At 59.8% G+C, this 26,142-nt stretch overlaps 7 protein-coding genes across 7 annotated transcripts; 2 read left to right on the top strand and 5 right to left on the bottom strand.

Annotated features, from left to right (window-relative positions):
* Positions 1-173: 173 nt before the first annotated feature.
* On the top strand, positions 174-1,450 carry VTJ83DRAFT_3515 (uncharacterized protein; the record flags this gene model as incomplete). The annotated part of the gene is made up of 3 exons (XM_071009902.1): positions 174-190; positions 255-956; positions 1,234-1,450. The coding sequence occupies 3 exons, from the start codon at positions 174-176 to the stop codon at positions 1,448-1,450; spliced, it is 936 nt and encodes a 311-aa protein (XP_070867393.1).
* A 1,334-nt stretch (positions 1,451-2,784) lies between these two features.
* On the bottom strand, positions 2,785-5,627 carry VTJ83DRAFT_3516 (uncharacterized protein; the record flags this gene model as incomplete). Its single annotated transcript, XM_071009903.1, has 4 exons — positions 2,785-3,641; positions 3,703-4,783; positions 4,854-5,341; positions 5,567-5,627. 4 exons carry the CDS (start codon positions 5,625-5,627, stop codon positions 2,785-2,787), a joined length of 2,487 nt encoding a protein of 828 aa, XP_070867394.1.
* A 2,566-nt stretch (positions 5,628-8,193) lies between these two features.
* Positions 8,194-9,840, bottom strand: VTJ83DRAFT_3517 (uncharacterized protein; the record flags this gene model as incomplete). The annotated part of the gene is made up of 5 exons (XM_071009904.1): positions 8,194-8,327; positions 8,488-8,883; positions 8,955-9,303; positions 9,402-9,658; positions 9,795-9,840. 5 exons carry the CDS (start codon positions 9,838-9,840, stop codon positions 8,194-8,196), a joined length of 1,182 nt encoding a protein of 393 aa, XP_070867395.1.
* Positions 9,841-14,266: 4,426 nt separating this feature from the next.
* On the bottom strand, positions 14,267-15,189 carry VTJ83DRAFT_3518 (uncharacterized protein; the record flags this gene model as incomplete). The annotated part of the gene is made up of 3 exons (XM_071009905.1): positions 14,267-14,330; positions 14,559-14,917; positions 15,097-15,189. 3 exons carry the CDS (start codon positions 15,187-15,189, stop codon positions 14,267-14,269), a joined length of 516 nt encoding a protein of 171 aa, XP_070867396.1.
* Positions 15,190-16,407: 1,218 nt separating this feature from the next.
* Positions 16,408-18,186, bottom strand: VTJ83DRAFT_3519 (uncharacterized protein; the record flags this gene model as incomplete). Its single annotated transcript, XM_071009906.1, has 3 exons — positions 16,408-18,008; positions 18,062-18,114; positions 18,179-18,186. 3 exons carry the CDS (start codon positions 18,184-18,186, stop codon positions 16,408-16,410), a joined length of 1,662 nt encoding a protein of 553 aa, XP_070867397.1.
* A 2,120-nt stretch (positions 18,187-20,306) lies between these two features.
* Positions 20,307-23,738, bottom strand: VTJ83DRAFT_3520 (uncharacterized protein; the record flags this gene model as incomplete). The annotated part of the gene is made up of 2 exons (XM_071009908.1): positions 20,307-21,045; positions 21,106-23,738. The coding sequence occupies 2 exons, from the start codon at positions 23,736-23,738 to the stop codon at positions 20,307-20,309; spliced, it is 3,372 nt and encodes a 1,123-aa protein (XP_070867398.1).
* Positions 23,739-24,393: 655 nt separating this feature from the next.
* On the top strand, positions 24,394-26,126 carry VTJ83DRAFT_3521 (uncharacterized protein; the record flags this gene model as incomplete). The annotated part of the gene is made up of 9 exons (XM_071009909.1): positions 24,394-24,477; positions 24,550-24,792; positions 24,857-24,885; positions 24,958-24,985; positions 25,037-25,044; positions 25,122-25,222; positions 25,297-25,467; positions 25,524-25,823; positions 25,882-26,126. The coding sequence occupies 9 exons, from the start codon at positions 24,394-24,396 to the stop codon at positions 26,124-26,126; spliced, it is 1,209 nt and encodes a 402-aa protein (XP_070867399.1).
* Positions 26,127-26,142: the final 16 nt, after the last annotated feature.

Consider the following 26,142-nt stretch of genomic DNA (forward strand, 5'->3'; position numbering starts at 1 on the left):
TCGCATTCAACTTTCTTGCAACCTACAGGATAGTTACTTAACAACTTACTATAGTTGCTGTTCGCGGGAGGGAGTTGGTACAAACCCCCCAACACCCCCCCCCCCCAATTGTACATACCTTTTTACCTTCACTTCCCCACCACCCTTCGCCCGCCATCGCGGCTCCGCAAACCATGGCGTCAAGACATTGGTAGGTTTCTGCCGGCCTTTTCCCCCCCTCGGCTCGACCCCGGCTCGCCAGGCTGACCGTCCAGGGAACAAAATAAGGACGCCACCGTCTACGTCGGCAACATCGACGAGCGCTTCACCCAGGAGCTGCTCTCGGAGCTCATGACCCAGGTCGGCCCCGTCCGCCAGGTCCACATGCCCCAGGACCGCGTCTCCCAGACGCACCAGGGCTACGGCTTCGTCGAGTTCGACACGCCCGCCTCGGCCGAGTATGCCTCCAAGGTGCTCAACGGCATCCGCATCTGGGGCAAGCCCATCCGCGTCAACAAGGCCAGCGCCGACAAGCAAAAGACGGTCGACATCGGCGCCGAGCTCTTCATCAACAACCTCGACCCCCAGGTCGACGAAAAGATCCTCTACGACACCTTTAGCCAGTTCGGCACCATCCTGCGCCAGCCCAACGTCGTCCGCGACGACAAGAACATCTCCAAGGGCTACGGCTTCGTCAGCTTCGACTCCTTCGAGGCCAGCGACGCCGCCATCGCCACCATGAACGGCCAGTACCTGCTCAGCAAGGCCATCACCGTCGAGTACGCCTACAAGAAGGACGGCAAGGGCGAGCGCCACGGCGACGAGGCCGAACGCAAGCTCGCCGCCGAGGGCAAGAAGCACAACATCCTCCCCGAGAAGCAGGCCCTCCCCCCGGCCTTCCACATGACCGCCCCGGTCGGCTCCGCCGCCGCCCCCGCCCTTCCCCCGACCGGGCCCGCTGCCGCGGTCGCGCCGTCGTCCCCCCGCTGCTGCCGCCGCCGTCCCGCCCGTTCCGGTCGCCGCCGCCGTTCCTCCCGTGGTTCCTCCCGTCGCCCCGCTCGCCGCCGCCGGCATGCCTCCCACCGCACCCCCCTACGGTGGCGCCATGCCCCCCGTTCCCATCCCTGCCGGGCCCATGGGCCGCGGCGGCCCGCCCATGCCTCCTCCCTATGCCGGCGGATCGCGGCCCCCGGTGGTTCCCGGCGCCGGCCTGCCGCCGGCGCCCTCGGGTCTTCCCGCCCGCCCGCCCCCGAGCCACGGCGGCTTCGGCGGTCCTGTCGGCGGGTTCCCCCAGCACCCGCCTGCCGGCTTCCCTGGCGCGCAGCCCCCCATGTACCCGGGCATGCCGCCCCCGCCCGCCGGCTTTGGAGGTCCGGTACCGCCACCCGGCGCTCCCATGGCCGCCCCGCCGGGGTTCGCGCCCCCAGGCTTTGCCGCCCCGCCGCCTCCCCCGGGGTTTGGGAGGCGGTAAAGGTGTGAGGGGATACGCGCCGCAAGTTTCCTGTCTCAATCGATACAAACGGCGGTCTCGGCCGGGCCGCCGCTGTTTTTTTTTTCTACCACGGCCTTCCCATACTACTTTCAAAGAAGACGACACGGATGCGTGGCCGCGGCATGGGGGGGGGGGGGTTCCTATTACCAGCTTGGGCAAAAAAAAAAAAAAAAAAAAAACAATCCTGGGACGCGACCACCGTCGCCCGCAAGCGTCACCTTCGGGCCGTCCTGCTGTCTTCCTGTCTCCCCCGCCCGCCGCCATCCTCAAATATGGCAAACGACGACCGCCACAGCATGTCCTGCCTCCTCTTGCTTCTGTGGTTTCCTCACATGGACAGATAACATGGATTGGAACCACGGCTCGCAACAACCCATCACCGCGCACCGGCCCCGATACCGAAACGTGCTGCTGCTGATGGCAAGGTTGCCTGCCCGGCCCCCCCACCCCTTTACCCCCTAAACCCCCTCCTGGGTTTGGGGTCAGAGCGGCATCTCGGCACGGTTTGTTAAGCACGTACCTCCACCATCGCACCATCGCCACCCCCAAGGCGCTTGGGCATCCGTTTCATGCGTTCATGCCTTCCTGTGCCTGCTGTCATGGAAGGAGTTATCAAGAACAAAGAAGAGGAGCAACGCGAGAAACGGAAAGAATGTGGATAGAAAAGCGCCTGGGTTTTTGTCGTCTACCTAAACAGCCAACAACGCCCTTGCAGAGAGTTAGGTAGGAGGTAACTATACAGACCTGAACAACAAACAGCATAGATACCCATCCAACAAGATTACATAATTCACTATTCACCTGACGTCCATGACGAGTTCCATTGATTGCCCTATCCACCCTTGCTACACCCCGGAGCATGGTAACCAAGTGAAAAAAAAAAAAAAAAAAAAAAAAAAAAAAAAACCCATCAACAAGAACAGCGAGAAGATGTGCCTTGCCAAAAGAGGCATCGTAAGCCCAGCATCATGTATACCCCTCCCCCTCCTTCCCAACTCCCGCAGAGAGCCCGGCGTTGGGTGAGTCTCCCTTGTCCCGAGGAGTTACACGTCCCCGTGTTCTCTTCTCTTGTTCATCATTCCTCCCGCCCTACTCTACGTGCCTTCTGGACACGATGCTTGTCCACAGGGCTTCCAAACTACCCCTCTTCCTCTTTTTTTCATCTTTCCCGCCCCCCCTGCGGAGCAGGCGCAGGGGCAGAGGTCGAGGTAGAAGCAGAGGTAGAGGCAGGGGCAGGGACAACGGCAGGCTCGGGGTCGGGACCAGAGACGAAGCGGAAAGCAAAAGCAAAAGCAGCCTGGCCGCCCTCCTTTCTACGCCGCAGCAGCAGGCGCATCCACCACCTCGGCATCACCATCCCCAGCCTCGGCCTTCTTCCTCGCCTCCTCTTCCTCCCGCTCCTTCCTCCTCGCCCTCTCCTTCTTCGCCTCCACGAGGAACGCCTCCTCGACGGTAGCGCGGCGGCGGAACACGCGGAGCCAGCGCTCCGCCCACCTCTTGACCGTCTCTCGCGTCTCGGCATCGCCGTTGCCATCGCCGTCCGCCATGTCAACGTCCTTGCCCGACTCCCACGCCTCGAGCGCGCCCTGGATGGCCGAGAACAGCGCGCGCATCGCCGAGACTTCCCGCTCGCGCGTCTCCGCGTCGTCCGTATCGCCCGCGGTCGAGGGAGGGCGCGAGGCAAGCTGCCTCACGCGTCCCGTGACCTTGACGACGGTGTTGAACACCATCTCATAAACATGCGCGGCCGCGAGAGCCTCGCCCTGGGTCCTGCCCGAAAGCCCCGTCAGGGCCCACTGAATCACCGTCTCGGGCGTCAGGATGCTGTAATTGAGCAGCTTCTCAATGATTTTCAGCGCAACACCTGGGTGGGCAGACCAGTAGGTCATGGTGGCCGTAATGATCTGAGTGCGGGCGGCGTCCGAGGCGGCCCCGGCGTCGGCAAGGCGGTCCTTGGTGCGCTCGATGGCAGCAAGGACGTGGGACAAGGTCTTGCTGCCGATGTGCAGGACGCACGTGACAAAGACATCGGTGGAGGCGACGAGGGCGTCGAGGTCGCGGTCGATGGCCTGCGACTGGATGCGTTGAATGACGGCATTGATTTCCTCGTCCGGGGCCTTGCGCTTGAGGAGGGCGGCGATTTCACGGCCCTCGGCCGCGAAGGGGGTATCTGTCAGGTCCTCGTTAGCGTCAAGTCTCGCAGGGCAAGCCGAGAGAGGACAAGGACTCACCGTCGTTGGCAAACTTGAAATCGGGCTGATCCTTCTCCTTCTCCTCGCTGATAAGCTCCCTGTAGGGCTCGGGCACTGTGTTCTTGATGCGCTGGGCGAAGCTCAGGCGGATCTCCTTGTCGAGGGCGCCGAGGATGAAGGCCTTGCGCGGGTGGACATCGGGAAGATACACGTCGTCAACCCACTCGGTCCACTTCCACGTGAAGCCAAAGTTGCTCAGATGGTGCGTGAACCAGTCCAGGAAGCGGTGGGCGAGCTCCAAGTCCATGCGGGGCGAGTTCCGGTACAGATAGCGGATGGCGCGGCCCAGGCTCGGCGCGATGGCGGCGGGGGCCAGCTTGCACGCCTCGGTCAGCACCGAGTGGTAGTAGACGAGCTTGTGCTCCGGGGCGGGCAGCTGGAAGAGCTGCGAGAAGACGGCATCAACGGCCACGTCCTCGGGCTTCCACGTCGATTTGGGCGGCTCGATATCGCGCAGCTTGTCAAAGGGGGTGGCGCGCGCGGCAAAGGTGCGCGGGGCGAAGTAGCAGTCCAGGTCGATCAGGTGGCGCGCCGTGACGTTGCGGTTGTAGTCGAGGACGTTGATGGTGTCCACCAGGGCATCGCGGATCAGCGACGACGCGGCGCTGGACAGAGGCGGCACCGATTCGACCTCCTGGTTTGCGTAGACGGAGAAGTAGACCTCGGGGAACAGCGGGCGCGGGCCCGTGACCACGGTCTCGGGAACCTTGATGGGAGGCAGAGCATGCTTCGGAGCGTCCTCCAGCTTGGCGCGCTGCTCCACCTCGGACAGGGGGAACTCCCACGGCCGCGGCAGGCAGGACAGGGTCCAGCCGTTGTTGGCCTCGTGCTGGAGCTGGGTTTGGAGCAACCCGATCAAGCTCTGGGACTGGGGAGGGTTCTCATCGCCGGGGTCGGGGTGATACGGGTCGACGAGGGTCTGCGACTGGTGCGGTTCCGAGGCGATGATATCGGTCTTGTCCATGAGCTCGGCGGCCTTTTGGTCCCACTTCCCGGGCGCGGCGACCATGACGTACGGCAGGGTGAGAAGAATGATCTTGACGATCTCGGTGCCGATCGTCTGCGCATTCGTTAGCGTGGACGCCCCAGCAACAGCAACCGTCCTGGGCGGGGTGCGGGAGAAGGCTTACATCCTCCGAGCTCGCCGTCTGCAAATCCACCGCGCGCGCAAACAGCTCCTCGAGAACCGGAAACACACCCTCCCCCTCGAGGCACCCCTGCAGGCACGCGAGCAGCTTCAGGTAAAGCTTCACATCCCGCCACTCCCCCGCGCCGATCTTTTCCTCGATCCTCGACGACAGCTTTGCCAGCAACATGTCCACGACCTGCGGCTTCGCGGCGTTGGCGACCAGCACCACGGCAGCCGTGAACGGCGTCTTGAGCGGCTGCTCGACGGCCAGCTGCAGCACCAGGTCGACAAAGTTTCCGCGCAGCAGCTCGTCGTCCCAGTTGTCGGTGAACAGATTGGCGATGTGCGTCACCTCGTCGTGCCAGGAGCGCATGGGGTTCTCGGCGATGGCGATGAGCTGCTTGCGGACGCGCACGTGCGGAGGGGGTCCGTCGAAGCGCCGGCGGCCATAAGCAGGCGGCGGGCCGCGCCGGTCGTGGTCGTCATCGTCTGGGAGGGAAAGGGAGGCGTCAGCGAGATGCCGGACGGCTGCTTGGAGCGATGCCATGAGACGAGTCTAGCCAGAGCTGTGCCGACCGCGGCCGGCGGCACTCGGCAACGGGACACGTTTTCTGCGTTCTGGCCCATAGGCCAACCCAGCCGATGGTCCTTGGAATAGGGTTCCCGGCAGGGTAGAAAAGAAATCCCACAGAAACTGCGACAATCAAAACTCACCCCGATAGCGACGCTTCCTCGGATTGTAGCTGCTCCCGCCTCTGCGGTCGTAGTCGGCCATGGTCGCGAGCAATTGGCGACGATCCAACGGTCCAATAAATGTTTCGTCAGCACCGGGTTGTCCGGGGGGGCTCGCTGAGCTGGCGATGGATGGGAAAAGGCAGTCGGAGGTCGATGGTGGTTGAACGGTAAGCAGCGAAGTTCGGAGTTGGTCGTCGTTTGTTGGATTTCCAAGGTTGAAGTTGCAAGCAAACAATTGCTGACTGCCTTGCGGTTGCCGGGAAAGTTGCGCTGCCAAGCGCGATTCAAATGTGGGTCTGGAGCCGCGCGTGAGCTTCCCGGATGGACCTGCAGTGGTGCGCACAAGATCCGGCTGGGGCCCACAGTGACCTCACTCTGCTTGGAACCCAAAACTGAAACCAATCTTGGCCCCCCCATTAACGCTTAGGTACCTAGGTAGCTACTCCGTATCTCCCGGCGGAATGCGAGGTGCTTTCTGCCTTAATCAATAGGAACAAGACCTGCTAGATACCTACTGTGTTGGTAGGCACAACCTCATTGGGTTTGATTGTTCTCGTCCTTTCTAGAATAGAAGCCCAAGGTACCTCGCCTTACGCGACTTAGGTACTCTGCATAGACAGCTGGAGGCATAGAGACAAGTTTTATTTTTTTGTTCCTTTGGTGTATTCTGTTGATTCCTTTGGCAGACGACATACCGTACCGTGGCATTGGATCGTCATGCCAGCGGAGGCCCACTTAGGTCATTTGCACCTGGTGATGCTCTCCCACCACAGAACGAGAAGCAAGTAGCTGAGGCGATTTGATACCCGGAACCTGTCTGCCCATTGCAATTTCTATTTTCTGCCCTGCAGCTTTATGCTACAACTCCCTCGCGTTGCGTTACCTCAGCTAAGTACTACCTACCCCCGAGTTTGCCCAACCTACCTACCTTGGTAGGTGGGGGTAGGGAGGCACAGGGCAGTTCCACACACCAGGATGGGAGCTACCAGCACCGCTGACTTATACCATCATGACAACTCATACCACCAGACAATATATAACACAAAACGGCCATGCAATGTCGGGCATTTCGAGTCGCTCTTCTTATTCATCTTTACCGCTGCTGTCTGCCTGCTTGCTTGCCTGCTTGCCTGCCTGCCTGCCTGCCTGTTTACCTGCTTCTTCCTGCTGCTGTGCTAAGCACGTCCGTCATCATAACTGTCTACCGCGCCATGGAAAAGTCAATGGAAGATTCAATCACACAATCATCATCCCGTTCCGCAATCACATCCATCTCCGAAAGCCCTTTCCTGCTTGCTGTTGTCCACGCTGCGTTCCACATCCGTCCACACGGCACTGCCGTCACGCCCGCCTCCCACCAATATTCTCCATCCGTCCAGCCATCCATTCATTCATTCATGCGATCTCCCTTCGTCGTCTTCTTCTTCTTCTTCCCACCGTGGTCTTGACTTAATCCAGTCCAGAGAGACAGGTCGAGCGTCCAGCCTCCGAGGAGTGACAGAGCGAGAGCGAGAGAACTGAAACAAAAAAAGAAACAAAAAAGGACAAGAGAAGTGACGACAAGACCAGAGAGAGAGGCGCTAGACATATTCCTCCACCGCGAAAACAAAACACATCCCCAGCCAAAGCCCTTCTCTTTCCTCCTCCTCATTTCCCTCTTCTCTTCCTTCTCCCCCAACCGCAACAACAGAAGCAGACGAAACCAATGTCATGAAGTCATTATCCCTTTGCTCTTCTTCCTCCAGCGAGAAACAAGGTCCGGGCTGCTTCGCAAAAACCTAGAAGGCCACCATGAGCAGAAACAAGAATAACTGCTACTGGCCACCATCGTTGATTGCCGTTGTCCCGTTTATTATTGTGGCTAACGCCACAATCGGAAAAAGAAGAGAGGGAAAAGGAAAAGAAAAACAGGAAAGAGGCAGATCCATCAATAGGTTTTTTCAAGGGGGGGGGGGGCTGAGTAGCGTCTGTCGATGTGCTGTGTTGTCGAGGTCGGAATAAGCAGAAGCCATCTCGATCGGTCATGCATAGGTCGAAAGCAGAACTCTAAAAAAGGACGAACCGAAGAAGAAAAAAGAAAACGAGAGATAGATAGAAAACAAAACAAGAGAGAGAGCCCCCCCTTGGTCCAGTGGCACCCGGCTGAAAAAGCGGCCTGCCCTCAACCGCCATGTCTTTTTTCCGTTGTTGATACTTGTGAGGATGACTGAGATTGACTGATTTGTATTGCGTGGGCGACGGCTGCGCGCACCCTTAGGACCCCGGCCCGACACGACCTCCCAAACCTCCACACGCATCTCTCGACACAGCTTCTTTGGCCTGGAGCCAAACGAGTCGGGGTCCAAGCTTCGTCGCCCAGCTCCACGGTTTCTTTCATCGCCATCTCAGTGTTCTGGCGTGGGTATCTCCAACGGAAATTCCTTCCTTGTCATCACCACGAACGGGTGGGCGGGGGGCTCACGAAACGAGACAAAGTCGCTGCCTCCGGCTGGATCTCGAGATGATACTCTCTGCTGGAAAAGTACAGCATGAACTGGCCAACAATCGACAATGTTTGAGACGACCGTACTCTCGGTGTGGGACGGCATCACCAGGGCCGAATGGGCTCAATCTAGCTTCGCCATCATCTCCGGCTTCGTCAAGGGCGTGAAATTGTCGATGTCGAGGCCCTCCGCGGCGAGAACCGGCCTCATATGCGGCGGGACCAGCTGGTGGTTGAGGTCTGGGGCTATCGACAGCTCTGCAACGGGGGCCGTTAGCATGGGTGAAACAGGTGGGGTCAAAAGGGGAAGAGAGTGAAGGGGGCGGGGGGGGGGAAGGGGGAGAAACAGGGTAGCGCAAACGGAGACTGAAAAAAAAGGGGGGGAGGGAGGGGGTGGGAGCGAAGCAAAGTCTCTTACCATGACGCGAAAAGTTGAACAGCGGAGGAAGATCGCGGAGTTCTCCTGTGCCGTGCCTCGAGTCTGGGAGCTTCGTGTTGGGGTCGCGGAGCTCGTCGAAGAAGGGGTGCACCATGGCATTGATGGCAGCGAGACGGTCCGTCGGGGTGTACTCGAGCAGCCGGGCAATCAGGTCGATGGCATTGGCATCCGCCTTCCTGAACACCTTGTTGAAGGGGTGCGGCTTGATCTGAGGGAACTTATGCTCCATGTAATTCGGGTTCATCGTCCTTATCTGCTCGCGCGTGGGTGTGCCCAGAACCTTGATCTCCACGAGCTGGTCGATGCCGGACTCGCCCGGGAAAAGCGGCTGCCCCAGCATGAGCTCCGCCATAACACAGCCGGTGGACCAGACGTCTGCATCGAACCTCCTGATTAGCTCTGATTCGTAGCGATGGTCACCCTGGGCGCCGAGGAACGCCGCTTACCAATCTTGGTCGTGTAGTTGGTGGCCCCAAAGATCAACTCGGGGGCGCGGTAGTAGCGGGAGCAGATGTACGAAACGTTCGGCTCGTTCTCGACCAGAATCTTAGCGCTGCCAAAGTCGCAGAGCTTCAGGATGCCGGTGGCTGGGTCGAGAAGCAGATTCTGGGGCTTGATGTCGCGGTGGCAGATGCCTTGTGAGTGGATGTAGGCCAGGGCCCGGAAGAGCTGATAGATGTAGAGCTTGACTTCCAGGATCGGCATGGTTGTCTTCATCTTATTGAAGAATCTGGACGCCCTATAGACCGTCTCGGGGACGAACTCTTGCACGAGGTTGAGATAGACCTCATCTTTCTGTGGACGGGGGGGGGGAGGGGGGCACGGACGTTAGCAACCCCGCCGCGTCAAGAGCCCGGAGTGCAAGCAGGGAACCAGGGGGGGCGCCAACTTACGCGCTCGCCGTTGGAGTAGTAGAAGGCCTTGAGCTGGACAATGTTGGGGTGGCGGACGATCCTCATGATCTGCAGTTCTCGGTTCTTGAACCTCTTATCCTGCAAGACCCGCTTGATGGCGGCATCCTCGTTGTTGGGGGCGAGCTTCGTCTGGAACACGACGCCGAACGAGCCGTTGCCCACTATCTTGCACTGGGTGTACTGCAGCTCACGCGTCTCGCCCGTGATGCCATCTTGTACTTTCTCGCGGACCACCTCTGCATGGCGACGTTAGCATCCGGCATCCTTCTCGACCCCGCCTTCGCGAGGAGTCGCAGGCATGTGCAAGCGCGAGCGCGTGCGAATGCGTGCGTGCGTGCGTGTGTGCGCGTGTGTGCAACAAGGCTGCCTCACCTCCCATCCGCAGATTGTTGAAGGCAGCTGGCCTATTTGCCGCCATCGTGTCCCGGGAACGCAGTCGGTGCTACCGATACGAGACGGCCGAACAGTGCTGGAGGCGGCGGGCGCGACGAGCGATAAACCGTGACGAGGTCTGGAGGTGCCGTGTTGGGCAACAAAGATGTCGGGTGCTGGGGGAGCGGGAATGGGGTTGACTCGCCGGGCTCCACGGTCGGGTCCAGCGTGGTCGGTGATGCTGGGGGGGGGCGCAGGGAAGTGCGGATCAAGATCGAATTGATTGTTTTCAGAAGAGTCTCGGGCTCGTTTGGGTTGCAGGCGGCTTGTCGCCCGATGCCGGGGGGGTTGAGGGTTGTCTGAAGCGATGCACTTGGCGACGCAGGCTGGAAAAACCCTGGGCGGGGAGGGGAGCTGATGCAGCAGGCGGGCTGCGACAGGTTGGATTGGCTGCGCCCAGGGAAAGAGGGGAACTCTCTGCTGGCTGTTGAGCTCGCCCGTTCGGTGAGGGTGAAAACCCCCCGTAAGTCACTAGACGCAGTGGTCGGGTGATGGGCAGAGGCAAACAAAGGGCGAAGCGGTCGCGACGCCGGAGGTGGAGACCATGAAAGTGGTTGAGGTTGGTTGCAAAAAGGATCCAAGCAGGAAACAGCTGCAGAATGGAGGGTCAAGGCAGGAACTGGAGGAAGGATGGAAGAGAGGGTTTGATTTTCAGAGGTCGGGCCAAGTGAAGTGGGCTGCTGCTTGGATGGTTTTGGAGGGGCGGGCGCGCCAGCTAATGAGATGACGGCGGGGAACCGACAGGGCACCTGCGCTGCGATCCCAGGTTGCCACTCACAAGGGCGGCCTGGCGGGTACGGTAGGCCAGGGTCAAGTGGCTCCCCGGGGGGGACTCGACGATCCGATGACTGGACGCTCCCGTCTGGGAGGGCAGAAACGGTAGGCACCGCCAGGAGCTTGCCGTCAAAGGAACAAGACAAGAAAAAAAGAAGAAGGACGGCAGTGAAAACACCGACGTATTCCCTCCGGATCTACTGTGCATGGGCTGCGTGCCCGGCAACGAACCTAGGTAGGCAATGACGGGATCCCAACCAGATGAGGGGGTAAGGTGGTGGCTCGGATCAGGGAGGTCAGGCAACCTGACGCATCACGTACTGGATGGATTGGATGTCCGGATGAATGTCGGATGGTGGACTGCGAATACCAGGAGAGCCTCCTAGATAACAAGTTTGGTTGGGAACAAAAGAACAAGAGAGGGCGAGAGCGAGCGACAAATGATGGCGCGGCATCCGCGAAGGATCAGGCATACTCACTTCTCCTTACCGCTAGGTAGCTTTGCCGTAAGCTAACTAATTGTTTATTATAGTATCTGGACGAGCAATAACCTCAGCGGTGGCGGCGGCAGAGCAGTTGGGGCAGCGATAGTCCATACCGGAACGACAACAAACCACCTCCGTCTCCCATCCCCAACACGCACCCTGCTCCTCCTTGTCGGCCGCTGCCCTGCACCTCGCGCGCGTCTGGTGAGGTCAGATGAGCACGGCCTTGGCGTTCTTTACGATCGCTGCAGCCAACCACACCGTTGGCCAGGTGAGGGGTTGGGAAACCAGGACGGGGGACAAGGGTTGGGACGTGGACGGCTCTTCCAGCCTCAGGTGAGGGTTTCGGGACGGCTCGGTGTAGGCGTGCGCGTTGGTCGTCGCTGAAGTGTGCCTTGGGGTTCTAGAAGCGTGGGATTGAAACAAACAGCCATGACGGAGACGCAACGCAAAGAAGCTTGCGCGTGCTTGTTCCTAGGTTCCAACCAGGCCGTGGCGCGGCGATCGAGATGTCTTGCAGGGGCGGCTCCCGCCGGTGGTGAGGTGGGTGAGCGCGAATGGCGGGTCCGTTCCGGGCCGTTTGTCACGGGAGTGGAGTCCATCCTGAACCGAGCTGGGGTGGTGAGGTTGGTCCAGTCCGGGAAGGCCCTGACCGGAGGTTGGTAATAAGCTCCCGTTGAGTGGTGGGAAGAAACTACTACTATAGCAGACGGGCTTTGGGCCCCTACGAGTTTTGTTTGAGACTTGGAACTCTTGCAGAGGATAGGCACCGCAGGGTACGAATCGGCAACCTCCCGAAGCCGTTGGCAATGCGCTAGGTACCGTACCTACGCCGGGAGTTCACAATGGCCCAGGTCCCGGATGCTCGGGCCTGAGGGGAGCAGAACCGGCTGGCCGGTGATAAGAGAGAAAGCGGATCTGGAGCTTCAAGGTTGAGATGCAGGGTTCGGCGTGGCCCCTTTGGTGCGGTTTCCTTGGGCTTTGCACAGCTTCTGGCCAGGCAGTGTGCCCTGACCCTTCCTGCCAGCAATCCAGCGTCCCTGCCTGCTGCGGCTGGAGAACCCGATCCTGTCCATGCCCGGAGACGGTGATGGGATGCATGAAACGAACAAACGCGAGGTTACAGAGCACAGATCCCGTGCCAAGTCACTTGATGAGCTCTGTCTCAGACCGTGAGGGAAGTTCATGATGGCAAGGTTACTTCCCAAGAATCTTCCACGCAGAGGATCCCGTCCCTGGCGGTTGGCCTGTTTGAGAGGGCCTCCTCGACAGGGCGCTGAGCGGCAGCAGGCTCCGGGGGTCCAAGACCCGCAGGAGCCGCCGGGCCCTTTCGTGATCAGGCTGGATGGATCCAACCCTTTGTCGCCCCGCCTTGTGGAGCAGGGTTGCATTGGTCACCTGCCCCTCGCTCCACGCATCGGTTTCTTTGGGAAGGGGGGACGCGACGGAACAAAGCGCTCCCTCGAGTTCGATCCAAGACGGCAAACAGCTGGAGGAAAAAACCCGGGCTCTGGAAATCTCTCAATCCATGGAGATTTTACGCCATGCGAAGCCCTCACCTCCGTCCCGCCTTAGTCATGATCATGGATATCCGACAGCACGGCAGCTGTCGACATAGGCGCCACTTCTGATCGGTCGCCCAAGTTCTCCGGTCGGGGCCGCTCTTGTCCGATTCGAGGGGGGGAAATTAGTGGCGAGTTCAGACAGCGGCCAGCTGACCTGAAAACCTTGACCAGCGTCTCCTCTGACTACGTCGTTTTGTCCGGACCCGTCTGCTCGTTGCTCATCCGCTGCCAGGCCCTGTACACGTTGCACGCACGGCGGTTGGGTTCCCGGTATCGGTCCGTTCTGGAAGACACCAAGCTCCATCGTCACCGCCAGAGGTCGCGTGGAATGGGGACTTTGTTGCGGCAGGCCCCTTAGCCAACGGTTGTTGAGGGCCCGTGGACATGCGGCTCGGTACCTGGATTGGCGCCAGATCTTTTGGGTACCGCTTCAAATGTCAAGTGTCACGTCACCGTCCGTTGGGACTGCTGCCACCAAGCAGTGGTCGGAGGCCCCTCCTTAACTTTAAAGGCGGCAATCCTCGGCTCTCTCTCTCTCCCTCCCTCCCTTTCGAGGACCAAGTACCACGCAGGGAGCTGAAGAGAATCTCTCGTCAGCGCCGTGGCAGAAAATATCGAATCCCTCCATCATCGCTCCATCACCGGCCCCGGATGAAACCGTTGATGGCTCCTTGCCCTGCGGACCAATGACTTGAAAACGGCCCCAACACCCAAACACCCAAACTGCCATCTCGTTGGTGGGGCATGGCGGCCGGTTTCAACCCCGTTCCCCCCCTCCTCCCCTTTTTCCATATGTGCCTCGACGGATTTGTCCACAAGCAGCCAATGCAGGCAACCCTTTATCGTACAAACGCTCGGCTGCGCGTTCCCAAGCGAGAAGGGAGCGACGCGTCTTCTGTGGCTGTGTTGATTGAGATTGATTGAGTTGAAGCGATGCATTTATACAACAAGGTCTCAGGTTGTTAGAGAGTTGGGAAGTTGGCCAATTGGACATTATACACCGTAATCTCTTTTTCTCTTCTCTCTCCCTTTCTCTCTCTCTCAGTCAATCAATCAATCAACAGACACCACTTCAGACAACAGTTCATCGGGGTTGTACTGTTGGATCTAACCTTACCCACCGGAACTAAATCGGAACGTAATGTTAGGTTTAACCTACCTAGTACCTAGTAGTAACTTTCACCGCCAAAGTGCAGTAGTTGGAGGGGTATTGATAATCCAGCCTCCTTTGTATCATAGGTAGGCATTGTGTAGGCTGAGGGCATGGAAGCTTGGAAACACGGAACATAACGCAGAGGCTATTACAGACAAAAGTCAGTAACGGCCGCCGAGCGAATCATTCATGTTAACACATGGAAAAAGATCATGATGGTTAACGGGGCCGCCTCCATAACATCATACACCGCGGGGAATGGGCTGGTAACACAGTTCATTTACGGATTCCAGACCAAAAAAACGCCTAGCAAAGCCAAACCGCACACACACCTCAGTTGTTCTCCGTGGACTTCTGTCCCAGCTCAGAACCCAAGAACCAATCCAGCCAACCATGCAAAGGTCTTGCTCACTCCCAGAATCAACTCCACCACGCTCAGAGAGCGAGGTTGTAAGCATACTCATCCTCCATATTCTGGCTAACCCAGAGCACCACCGAGCTGCAGCGTCGCATGTCAGTACCGGGTTGGACATTTGACCTCAAGGAAGAGAACAAGGAAACAAAAACAAGAGGAGAGAGAGAGAGAGAGGGAGAGAGAGAGAGAGAGAGAGAGAGAGGGAGGAGAGAGAGGGAGAGAGAGGAGAGGAGAGGGAGAGAGAGAGAGAGAGAGGAGAGAGAGAGAGAGAGAGAGAGAGAGAGAGAGACAAAGAAAGAGAGACAAACTCACCTCAACCCCACCAACGCATTCGCAACCACATTCTCCACCCCCATCCCCATGGCCGGGAAGGGCACGCCGGGGACCACATATCTCAGCACGCAAATCGTCACGCCCCCCGCCATCCCGCCGGCGAGGGCCGCGAACCCGAGGAACAGCACCACGCGCGCCTTCCACGCGACCGCCGAGCCCGAGTAGGCGTACGAGTCGGCCGAGAGGCGGGCCTTCTCGACCGAGTTGATGATGAGCATGCCCAGGCTCGAAAAGATAAAGGGCAGCCAGTCGACGAAGCCGACGTGCAGGTCGGAGCCGTTGCGGGCCGACTTGGACCAGACGGCGGCGTCGAGGAGGGTGTAGAAGGCGAGCGAGAACTGCACGGCGGCGGGGGGCGCCGGCGAGGTCAGCGTGCCTGGTTGGCTTGGCTTGGCTTGACTTGGCTTGGCTTGCGTCCCTTTCGTCCTTTCCGCGACGGGTGCCGTCAAGGGGACGAGGGGTACGAGGGGTACGAGGGGGAAGATGGTGGTGACGGGGAGCCCGCGAGGTGACGTACCAAACCGCCGGCGGCATAGACACCGGCGCTGCGCGCCCAGACGCTGTTCATCCACTCCGGGCGGCGGAACTTCCAGAGGCGGTCCTCCTCCATGGTGGGCGCGGGGTTGGTTGTTTCGTGGCGTTCGGGTTGGGTCGTCGTCGTCGTTGCCCGGACCAAGTGGGAAGATCGGCCGTATCGCACGTCCTATCGATGCGTCGTCGTCACGGAGTGCACGTGCGCTCGCGCCTTTGCTGTCTCTGGAAAAGGCAGGTGTGAAACCAAAAATGGCCGACGGAAATGGTTGTTGTCGTCGCAGTTATCAAGGGTTTTTGTCGTTGTGGTCGTGGTCCCTTGCCCATGCTGTCAAGCGGGAAGAAGCTCAGCTGCCTGGCAACGGCGGGATGACGCCGGGGACGTTGCAGTCGGCGCGGTCGGTTGTTGCTGGGCGGACCCACAGGCCAAGCCAAGCTGGAGGCTGACGCCGCACAGCCCGCCAGGCCCTGTTTCAGGAGGAGGCTGAGGCCAGGGTCACGTGACGACCATCCAGGGGGGACGGAGGAGTCGAGAAAGCGACAATGAACCCAGGACGAGGACAAAGCAACCCTCACCATAAGGCAAGAGAAAGTCACAAGGCTAAAAGAAACAAGCAGCCCAAAGGGCCATATTAGGTAGCAAATAGACCCCAAGTATACTGTACAAAACAAAACAACGACTCTTGTCCATCCGTCCGTCTGATCGTCCGTCCACCCACAACGGCCTACCGTCAACTAGCGCAGGTTCACCCCTCCCGACTCATCCCAAAGCCCGGTTCCGTCCGGCGGCGGACACCGGAGGTCAACACGAACCCAGTTCCCATCGGTCTCCCTCCAGGAGCACATCTCAGCCCTCTCTTCCCAGAGAGAGAGAGAGCCAGAGCCGACAACCCAACAGCAAAGAGCACAGGGATGAACCTGGGCCCAACCCATCGACGAGAACAGAAGAGACGAAGAAAAAAAAGTGAACAATATCGCAGCAGCAACCAATGCCGAATCGAAATCAGGGTCGAAATATCCGTCTGAAGCAAGGACTACGGGACGCCTGCAACGCCATCAACCTCCGCAATTCCCCCCCACCATTCCAAGCTCCCAATGATGCCTTGTGTGTTGTGTATGTGGTAACGAAAGGAAAATAATAATAAAAAAAAAGGATAAAGGAGTCCTTGCGTCGCGCGGTCGCGTCGTGTTCGCGTGTATCTTGCGGTGCCTTGCCAGCAAAACTCATGACTTGTGTCGTAGCGTCTTTCCTTCGTGCTTGTTCTTCGCCAATTTTGTTTTTCTTTACGTAGCCCAGTTAGATTTCGATCGTCTTCATGCCCTCCTCGACGTCATCGACCGACGGCTTTTCCTTTCCGTTCGCAGCTGCAGTCCCGGTCGATGTCGCCGTCTCGGTCGTCTCCGTCTTCGCTTCGGTGGCAGGCGCGGCAGCGGCTGGGGATGCTGCGGCTTTTGCGGTGTCGGCCGGTGCGGCATCGCCGTTCGCGGCAAGGGCCGCCAGCTTGGAAGCTGCTTCCTTGCTCTCTTCGTTGCTTTGACGCGGCGTGTCGACCTCGACCAGCTTCTCGGCCCCGGGCTGAGCCGCCGGAGTGGCCGGGGCGGACTCCTCGGCGACCCGCGCCAGGGGGCTGGGCTTGCCGTATCCAGGGCGGATGGGGCTTGGCATGGGGGAGATGGCGCCTCCCGGTCGCTGCATGGAGCGGCCACGGTGCTCGGCGCTAGGGGGCTCCAACGTCGGGTTGATGTAAGGCGAGTTCGGGGCGCTACGCGAACCCGGCGCCATGGACCGGCGCTTGTTGGCGGTACGGCCGTACTTCTGATCCATCCTCCACCGGAGGATGTCAAAGTAAGCCGGTTCGACACGTGCCTGCTTGAACTCGCGCAGCTTGAGCTCGCCCGTGTCCTCGTCGACGAACCAGCGCCCGCTGTTGAGGTCGTCGGCCACGATGCCGAGGAAGGACGCCCACGACCGTGCCACCACGTATTTTGTGTCGTAATCCCGCCCGAACAGGATCACCTGGCCCCAGTTGCCCTTGGGTCCCGGCGCGAGGTCCACGGCCAGATTGTTTCCGCCCCAGTCGCGCACGAGGGGGATCCATCGGGGATGCGCATACACCTTCTGGATGGAGTTGGGCGGCACGCAGTCCTGCCGGGCCAGCAGCTCTTGCCTCCAGTTGGCGTTCCGGGGCGAGGTCGGTGCCGAGCTCGACGATGCGGCCGCGGACGATGATGACGATGCCTGAATGCTGCTCTCGGCGGCGGGTTTGGCCGGAACCGTCGGCGTCCTGGGGAATCTTGGCTCGGCACTGAGGACCTCCTGGTTCACCTTCCTCCAGTTCTCCCACTCCTGCACGATCTCCTCGCAGTCGAGGAGCATGCCGCTAAAGATGATGCCGGTGGGGTTCCCGCCGCGTTCCTGGCCGTCGTGGATCTGAAGAGACTCCCGGACGTCGGTGGGTAGCGAGCAGTCGAGCTGGTGCTCGAGCTCGTTGAGGTCATTGGCCGTACACCCCTCGCAAAGCTGGTCGTACAGCTCGGGGTAGTTCTCCTCGGCCCACGAGTCGATCCTGTTCCACGAATGCGAGACCGGCGGAGGTGGCGGGGCGCCGTCACGGAAGGACTGCATGGGGATCTCGCCGGTGGGACTCTGCATTTCGAAACCGTCGGCGGCGGAGCGAGCGCTCTGGGATCTCAAGCCAGGTGAGTAGGGCACCGGTCCGGGCGACGCAAGCCCGCCACGGCCATCGAGGGTGGAGGTCGAGAGACGGCCCGAGTCGTCGTGGTAAGGGGATGTGATGTCGGGGCGAGATTCGGAGGCGGTTGCGATCGAGGTCAGCCCTTGTCTGGCACCCAGGGGAACGTGACGACCGGTGCGGTATGGAGAGTCGGGGGTGGAATCTGGAGTCTGTGAGCGGAGACAAGAAATGTTGCTAGGTTCGGGGTGCACGAACGTCGGTCATAGCTGGTCATGGTATGCCAGAAGTTGCGGAACGCCGATCCAAGGCTACAAGCGAGAAACCGTGTCAGCAGCAAGATAACCTCAGGGTTGGAAGAGCATGGTTTCCTACCCAGCCATTTTGAAAGCCTATGCCCTGTCGCCGGAAGTCGAGGAGATTGTCGGAAAAAAAAAAGGGGGGGGCCGGCTGGTATGACGAATCTCGCCTTCAAAGTTGAAAATGACCGTGATTTGGTGGTAAACGCAGAGAGATTGGGATGTTGGCAGGTATGCGGACGCGGTCGCGGGCGAAGGGTGTGTTTAAGGAGCGGTAACGTCTGCGGCCGGGAAACCAGACGGTTGGTCGAGAGACGGCGATAACGTTGAATGATGGATGGAAGCGAAGGGGGGAGGACCGCGCCGACCGGGATCAACAACAAAACGAGCGATGCATCCGCATGGGCAGCGATGATTGTTTTTCAGAGACCGGTCGGTGAGAAAGGGAGAGAGAGAGAGGGGGGGGGAGGGAGGGAGAGAGAAAAGGAAAGAAGAAGACAGCAGCGGGAAGCGTTTCGTTGTTCTGGTGTGTCCAACTTGCTTGTCGTCCTTCGGTGTCAGTCGGGAAAGGGAAGAGATGGAATCAACCAATGCGAACCTTTTTCGAGCCCTGGTCCGCTTCAGGACGGCATTTTAATGGAAGGGGTGGACCAAAAGGGGGAATGTTCCACTGGATCTCGTCAAACTGTGGGTCCCCTCCTGTATGGCCCGTCGGGGGGGGGAGGCGGGGGGCTCTGTTTTCTGAAGAAGGCTTCACACGCCCAACGTAGGTGCTAACTCAGGAGTTGCCCTGGGGGGCCTACGGTACCCATCAGCACCCTGGACGTCGCGTCTCACCCGTAAAATGCAGGGATGCTGGGGCTTAGTGCCCTCCACTGTCGGTGGAAAGGCACGGTTACTCAGTATATGGGCGCATCCAGATCGTATGCATTTCAACAGGCGCTGCATTTTTCCACCACAAAAATAAACCTAAGTGCCACGTTGTGTTCATGGGTAGGTTGTTGTTTTCTATCACCTAGGTGACAGAAGCTTGACGAGGCTTTCCCGCAGCGGACGGGACCCATGTGATGACGGTGGTACATACTGAGACGTGATTTACCTTACCTTTTGAGCCTCAGGTACATACCGGTACATACCGGTACCTACCTATAGTATGTACTATAGGGACGCCTCGTGGGTTGCCCGTTGTCCTTGCCTTGGTGCGGTTTTTCACTGTTCACGTTCTGCCCGTCTTGGGCATCGGAAACTTGATGAAATCTCCATGCAGGGGACGCGCCGGAGAAGGCCTGTCAGGGCCGGTCTATACAGTATCCCTAAATCCGTCCTCTGGGCTGAGCGCCCCACTTCGTCCTCCGTTCCATGTTTCCATGTTTCCATGAACAAGTTTTATGTTGATTGATGAACCCATGACCACAAATAACACAGTTGTTGGATCCTGCATCAACAGTGCAGTGAGTGTACAAAGTGCGTACAGCATTGCTGATGCTCTACCACCTATGTAGGTAGTCACGGTAGATAACGGGGTAATGGGCTGACTGGGGGGGGGGGGGTGGGTGAGACAAGTGTAGACTGCACACAGCCAGCAGCGCCGGCTCATGTTGTTGGGCCTTTGCACCTGTTTCAAAACGAAGGACGACGTCACGGAACGCCAGGTTCCTGGCGAGCTGCAGATCGACCGGCTCTTACAATCAAGGAGAAGCGACTTGGCCGTTGTCCGCTGGTAAACAGGATTTGGAGTTACATTGCCGCTTGCCAAACCTGGGGGTTTCATCCATGCAAACAAACCGTAATTACGGTGTAGGTACCTACCTTTGCCTTATTTTAGAAGGACAAGCAAGGAAAGCAAGAAGCAAGCAGCAAGCAGACAACATGATGCTCTATCACGACGCTGCGATATCGATCGCATCGTGTCCTCGTGCACGAGAGCTGACACTGCCCCCATACCTTACCCTTACCTCCCTAAGGGAGATGCACAAGATCAACCTCACGCGAACATGCGGAATGTTGTTGAACGTCCGCTCGACAAGCCCTCCATTCCAGATCCTTACTCCAGAGGCTTCGCCTTGGAGGACCATCCTGGGTGTGGCATCCAAACATCGCACGTTGTGCGAGGAAGCCCGGGCGGTGTGAAGCCACCGTCATGTCCAAAGCCGAGCAGGCAGGCAGGCGATTGGGCCATGGGTATTATCATTCCGTAGATCTCCTCAGCTCTGCCACATAACCTCGCTCAACGTCAACAACTTATCCGCCAATTGCCTCTTCGCCGCCGCCGCAACTCCCCTCTCCGGATCCGCCAGCTGCTCGCTATACCACAGCTCCAGCAACGCCTTGTACTCGTCATACGAGTAGCCCGCCTTCGCAACGCCGTCCCCTTGCTGCTCCTTCGCCTTCGCCTCCGCATCCTCCTTCGCCCTCTTGAGGATCCCATCCGGCCCCTCCATGAACAAGTCAAAATACTCCATGGCCCAGTGGAGCTCGGTCCCGGGCCCGTCCTCGACGTTCTTGAGGTTTTGCTGCAGCACGCGCACGTTGAGCCTCATCCGAGCGCAGCCGCGCTTGTTCATGGGCGCCGTCATGGGCGCGTTGCGCACCAAAAACAGCTTCATCAACAACCCCAGCCCCGCTCGAAGGAACGCCACCTCCCTGGCGGGCGGGATCGCCACGCCGCCGCTCGAGACAACGTTGGGGCCGGTGGGCGCGGGACGGTCCCTCCTCTGCAGGACGCGCGACGTGGTCTCGTCAAAGGCGACCATCTCGCTGTTGAGCTCCAGGATTTGAGGGTCTGGATCCGAGACGTCTTGGTCGAGGAGGTAGGGGGCCGTTTTCGACGGGGAGAGGGCGGTGTGGAGGGACTGCAGAATGCGGCAGCGGACCTCGGCGTGGAGGGTCAGCAGGGCGGTGGTGGCGAGGGAGGTGTAAGAGGTGATGATGCTGTCAAAGGAACTGGGAGCAGTCAGCACGGAGATGTTGGTGATTCTTGGGGGAGCAACGGGAGGAACGTACTGCACAGTCTCCTGCGTCATGGGCAAGTACACCGGTCCTTCCTCCGCCGTGGCTTTGCTGGGGTCGTTGAGCAGGGTCCAGCGCCGTTTCTCCGGCCCACGCGGCAGGCTGGCGCGCGACGAGTCCGTTTCGTTCTGCGTGATGTGCCGCAAGCCCGCCACCTTGACCGAGAGCCAGCGCATGCTCGCGTAGAGGAGACACAGCGATTCGATGGTATCGCGATCTTGGATGATATCGCTCGTGTCGAGGGTCTTGCCCTGGGCGTGGTGCTCCAGGAACAAACGAGCCTCCTTGTCGAGGAGCGCCGGGTCCGGGTCCGCCGCATCCGAGTCCCACAGCTGCTGCATCACCTCGCGGATTTCGCCGGGCTCGAGGGCCAGCGCAGCCGACGCGCACAGCGCCTGCTCGACGCCGGGCGCCGCGTTAGCCCCCGTCTCGTGCGCCTTGGTCACCAGCGATTTGTACCAGGTGAAGCATCGGTCGTAGTAGCGCAGCATCTGCGTGATGATGAGCGAGCTGAGGGCCTGGTCGTGCGGGATGGTGCCGAGCATCCGGCAGAACGCCGTCACGATGGTAAAGAAAGCCGTGGCGCCCTTGAAGACGGGTCGCTTGGCAACGCGAGCCCAGTCGGCGTCCTGCAGGAACGCATCTGCCTCGCCAAACACGGTGTCGCTGAGCTTGCCCAGCGTCTCGTCCAGCTGCGGCTGGAACACGTTGACCAGGAAGTTATCGAGGAACGAGGTGAGAGTGCTGGTGGCGAGATCCGACCCCGGCGGAACAATGCTTCTGAGACGCTGCAGGAAGACGAGCGTGGGCGGCAGCAGCAGGCTCATGTTGAAGACGCTCGGCTCAACCAGAGACTTGTACGTGCCGCTGCCTTGGCCGGCGCCGTATCCAAGACCGGCGCCCTTGCGGGCGGCGGCCGGATCGGTCCGCGGCACGACGACGCCGGCCTTCTTTCCATCCTTCCGCGACGACGAGGCCGAGGTCAAGCCAGGGACGGCGGCGCGGATGATGCCGTCGAGCGCTTCGTACTCGGCGGCCATCTCGGGCGACTTGGCGTCCACCTCCGAGAATCGAAACAGGTGCTCGCGAGCGCCGTTGCTCACCCCGCCCAAGCCCAGGCCGGCGCGCGGCGACGTGCGGTACTGCAGCACATCGGCGTCGGTGGTGACGTAGTTGTGCAGCAAAGAGCGTATCTCGTTCTGGTACAGGTTCCACAGCTCCTTGAAGCTTCCCAGCAGGGCGATGTTATTCCCCGCCCCCTCGCGGCGGATAAGGGCCTTGATGGCCTCGTGGAAGACGCGGTGGCCCTCGGCGATGGCCTCGAACTTGCCGTACAGCGTCCACAGCAGGTCGTAGATGACGTCGGCGCGCATGCGGGTTTCCCTCTGGCCGTAGATGTGCAGGCCATGCGAGCCGCCGGAGCCGCCGCGCAGCGAGCTCGGGTGCTTCTGGTCGATGTCGTCAATGGTCTCGTTGACGACGGCGAACAGCTCAACCGGCATGCGGTTCCTGAGCGTGTCAACGGCGGCCTCGAGACGGCCCAGGCGGTTCAGGGACTCGACGATCAAGGTGATGTAGCTGAAGGTGTCGGCCTCGGGGTTCTTGTGGGGGTCCTCGGCGACGGGCTGGTCCCATTCCATGGCATCCAGGATCGCGTGGAAAGGCGGCACGACGGGGGCGTTCTTGAAGGCGTCGCTCTGGGCGCCTTGGCAGCGGGCCAGGTGCTGCCAGCGCTCCTGGCAATAGGGAGACTTGAGGTACAGGTGCTCGTGGAGCTCCTCGACCAAGATGTCCATGAGGGCGGTCTCTTGGTTGGCCAGGTAGGTGCGCAGCTCGCTCAGGGCGCCGATGCCCTCGAGCTCGGGCTTGGTCAGCTTGCGCAGGGCGCTCTGGAGCACCTCGACGGCGGTGAGGAAGCGCTTCTCGGAAATCCGGGCCTCCAGCTGGTCCGGGACGATGCGCAGGTCGTCGAGCTCGTCGAGGGTCTGCAGGACGGAGTCGTACATGCGCGAGGTGGCGTACAGCTTCTTGAGCTCCGGGTCCGTGGCGCAGAGGGCGACCTTGGCCGTGGCCAGGGACTCGCGGAGGGCGCGGACCTTTTTCTGGGAGGCCTGGATGCTGCCCTGGATCTTGTGAAAGGTGCCAATGGAGCTGTTGAAGCCCTGGTGGTACTCGTGGACGATCTTCTTGAGCGAGTCCTGCAGGTACTTATGGGTGCGCTGAAAGTTGCGGTACTCGTGGGCACGGCCGACGGAGCTGTTGTCGAGCAGCTGCAAGGCCAGCTGGACGGGGATGCAGTCCGTCTCGCACATGGCGGGCCACTCTTGCTTGATCAGCTCGAGCACGCGGCTCATCTCGCGTTCGGCGCTGGTCTCGTTGGGGCGCTGGGCGGACCGGGGCGGAGGGGCCACCGGAGGCCGCGAGGGGGGAGAGGACGAGGTGACGCCGGAGCCATACGAGACGGGGGGAGGACGGGACCGAGAGGGGGCTCGCGGACCAGGAGGGGCGAAGCGGCTGTCGCCAGCACGATAGCCGTCGCCGTAAGGATCGTAGTCGTCATTTTGTGGTGGAGAGCCGAGGTTGCCGTACCCGCCGTTGCGGTACGCCTGGCCGTATCTGTTGGCCATTCTGGGGATGGGGTCGGGAAGGGAGAATGGCCCAAGGACTCTTGTGTCGCGGGGCGCTCAGGTTATTTGTGACGGCATCGTTGGTGGCCCCGAGCCCACCAATCTTGAGGGCCAGCCGCCGTTCGGTGGAGGGGGTCGGCCGGGGATAGGCTGTTGGCTTCTTTTGGTGTTTTTGGCGGCGGTGGCGGCGACGGTTCTTGTTGTTGTTGTTGTCTTGTTGTCTGGGTTATGGACGGGATGGGATGGATGGATGGATGGGCTTGGTTGGATGAGACAAGGATGAACCTAAAGCTGAGCTGCCCGCCATGGACGCTGCTGCTGCTGGGCTTGCTTGCGCTGGTTGGTTGCACTGCGCTGGGCTTGGCTCCGACGGTAACGGTACCCATGGCGGGGCTGTTGGTACCGTATCTTACTGCGTACACACGACGCGTGCGCCGCGACAAGCAGGCAATGAAGTGTACTGTACGCTCCGTTACGGTACCAGCATCTCATGCCTTGCAGGGTGCTGCTCAGAGCTGAGCAACCTCAAGGCTCCTTTTGTCATTCAACCTACACATCTCAACGGCCCGATTTATTCATGCTCCTTCGTCACATTTCGCAACCGTTTCCGACGATATTGGCACTGACTCACGGGCTACACAACCGCGCAACCACCATGGCCTTCTCTCCAGCCGCCCAATTCCCGATATACCCGCCTCCGCAATATGGAGGGCCTGGTGTGGCCGTCAAACGACCCAGAGTACGCCGCTTCTCCACGACGTGATGCAGTGAAAGAGGCTGGAACCAAGGTTGCTCACGTCCACGCTCGCAGGAGTTTGCCTGCTTTTCCTATGACAAGGACCACGCCTTTCGCTTGGACGACTCGTCTCTGAAGTGGTATTATCCGCCGATACTCCCAGCCGACTTGTCCAAGGGTGCCGACACGTTCGTCAAGCATGACGACAGCATCGATGAGCACCTGGACAGCCTTCTCGCTACCATCCAGAGCTACGAACAGCAGAAGGGAGAGGCCATCGACGCCCACATCGTCACATGGAGAGGCATGCTGACCAAGGTAACCAACCAATCGGTTGTCCCCGCTCGTGTGCTTAAGAGTTCGTTCCACTGACACCTTCTAGATTATGGCTGCGCCCTATGACGGCGATGCGTAAGACGGCCAAACGCCTGTGTTTGTTGCTACCTTTGTTGACCTGGTGTTGAACGACACGTCCCGTGGCAGGTTTGAGATGAATGCCACCCTGTACCGAGTGCGTTCCCCGGAAGATCTCATAGTGGGCTTTTCTCGCTGACTCCCCCAGGGTTCCATGTAAGCTCAGCTCCAGGAGCAACCGCCAGGTTGACTGTGCGCCCATATCTCGCCTGCCTTTTCTAACGACCGCGGAGCTTCATCGAAGAAAACCATGCCTTTAAGCAGCAAAAGCAACAACAGGAGAATAACCGGCCGAGAAGAAATGGATTCTCGAGTTCCCTGATGTCCTTCTGGGGTCAGTCGTTTTTTTTTTTTTTTTTTTTTTTTTTTTTTCAAGGATCATCACCAATCACAGCTCACATGCCGCAGGGTATAAGTTCGAGACTCTCAGCACCCTCCCGCGCCCCTGGGGCGAGATCTCCCGAGACTACATTGAGAACCGAGACAACGAGGTGGTCAACAATAAGGAGCAGTACTGCTCCGTCGTGCGGACAGGCTTCGGTAACTCGATCGTCTGTATCGGCGGTGAAGTTGACGCGAGTACGTCCGGCCCCCCCAACACCGCCTCGAACCGCACGCGCTGACTCCCCGGGTAGTCTGGGACGCAAAGCCCGAGAACCCCGGCGAGCCCATCAACTGGGTCGAGCTCAAAACAAGCGCCGAGATTCGAGAAGCACGCGACCAGGTCAACTTTGATAGGAAACTCATGAAGTACTGGATCCAGTCCTTCCTCCTTGGCGTGCCCAAGATCATCGTTGGCTTTCGGACCCAAAAGGGTATTCTCACCCGGATCGAAGAGCTTCAGACCATGAACATCCCCAAAGAAGTCCAGCACCGAAGGCTGGTCAGCTGGGACGGAAACGTCTGCATCAAATTCACAAGCCTTTTCCTCGACTGTAAGCCGCCTCTCTGGTGAGACTATAGCGGAGCGGATCCGTGAGCTGACGAAGCCAGGGCTTCGTGCCAACATTACCGACGAAGGCGTCTGGAGGATACGACGGGCCCACAGGTCGAATGTTATCGAGCTCTTTCGAGTTGAGGAGGTTGGGCACGGCAACATCATCACGGACGACTTCATGAACTGGCGAATCAAACTGTCGCTCCTCAAGACCAAGCAGCCAACCGTGGCGCCGTCGTTGGAGACAGCACCATCGTCAGAGGGACAAGCGCCACCAGAGCAAGCCGGGGCGTCGGGCTAAGAGAGACGGCCATGCC

This window comes from Remersonia thermophila, chromosome 3 (assembly GCF_042764415.1).
Source record: "Remersonia thermophila strain ATCC 22073 chromosome 3, whole genome shotgun sequence".
Lineage (NCBI taxonomy): Eukaryota > Fungi > Ascomycota > Sordariomycetes > Sordariales > Chaetomiaceae > Remersonia > Remersonia thermophila.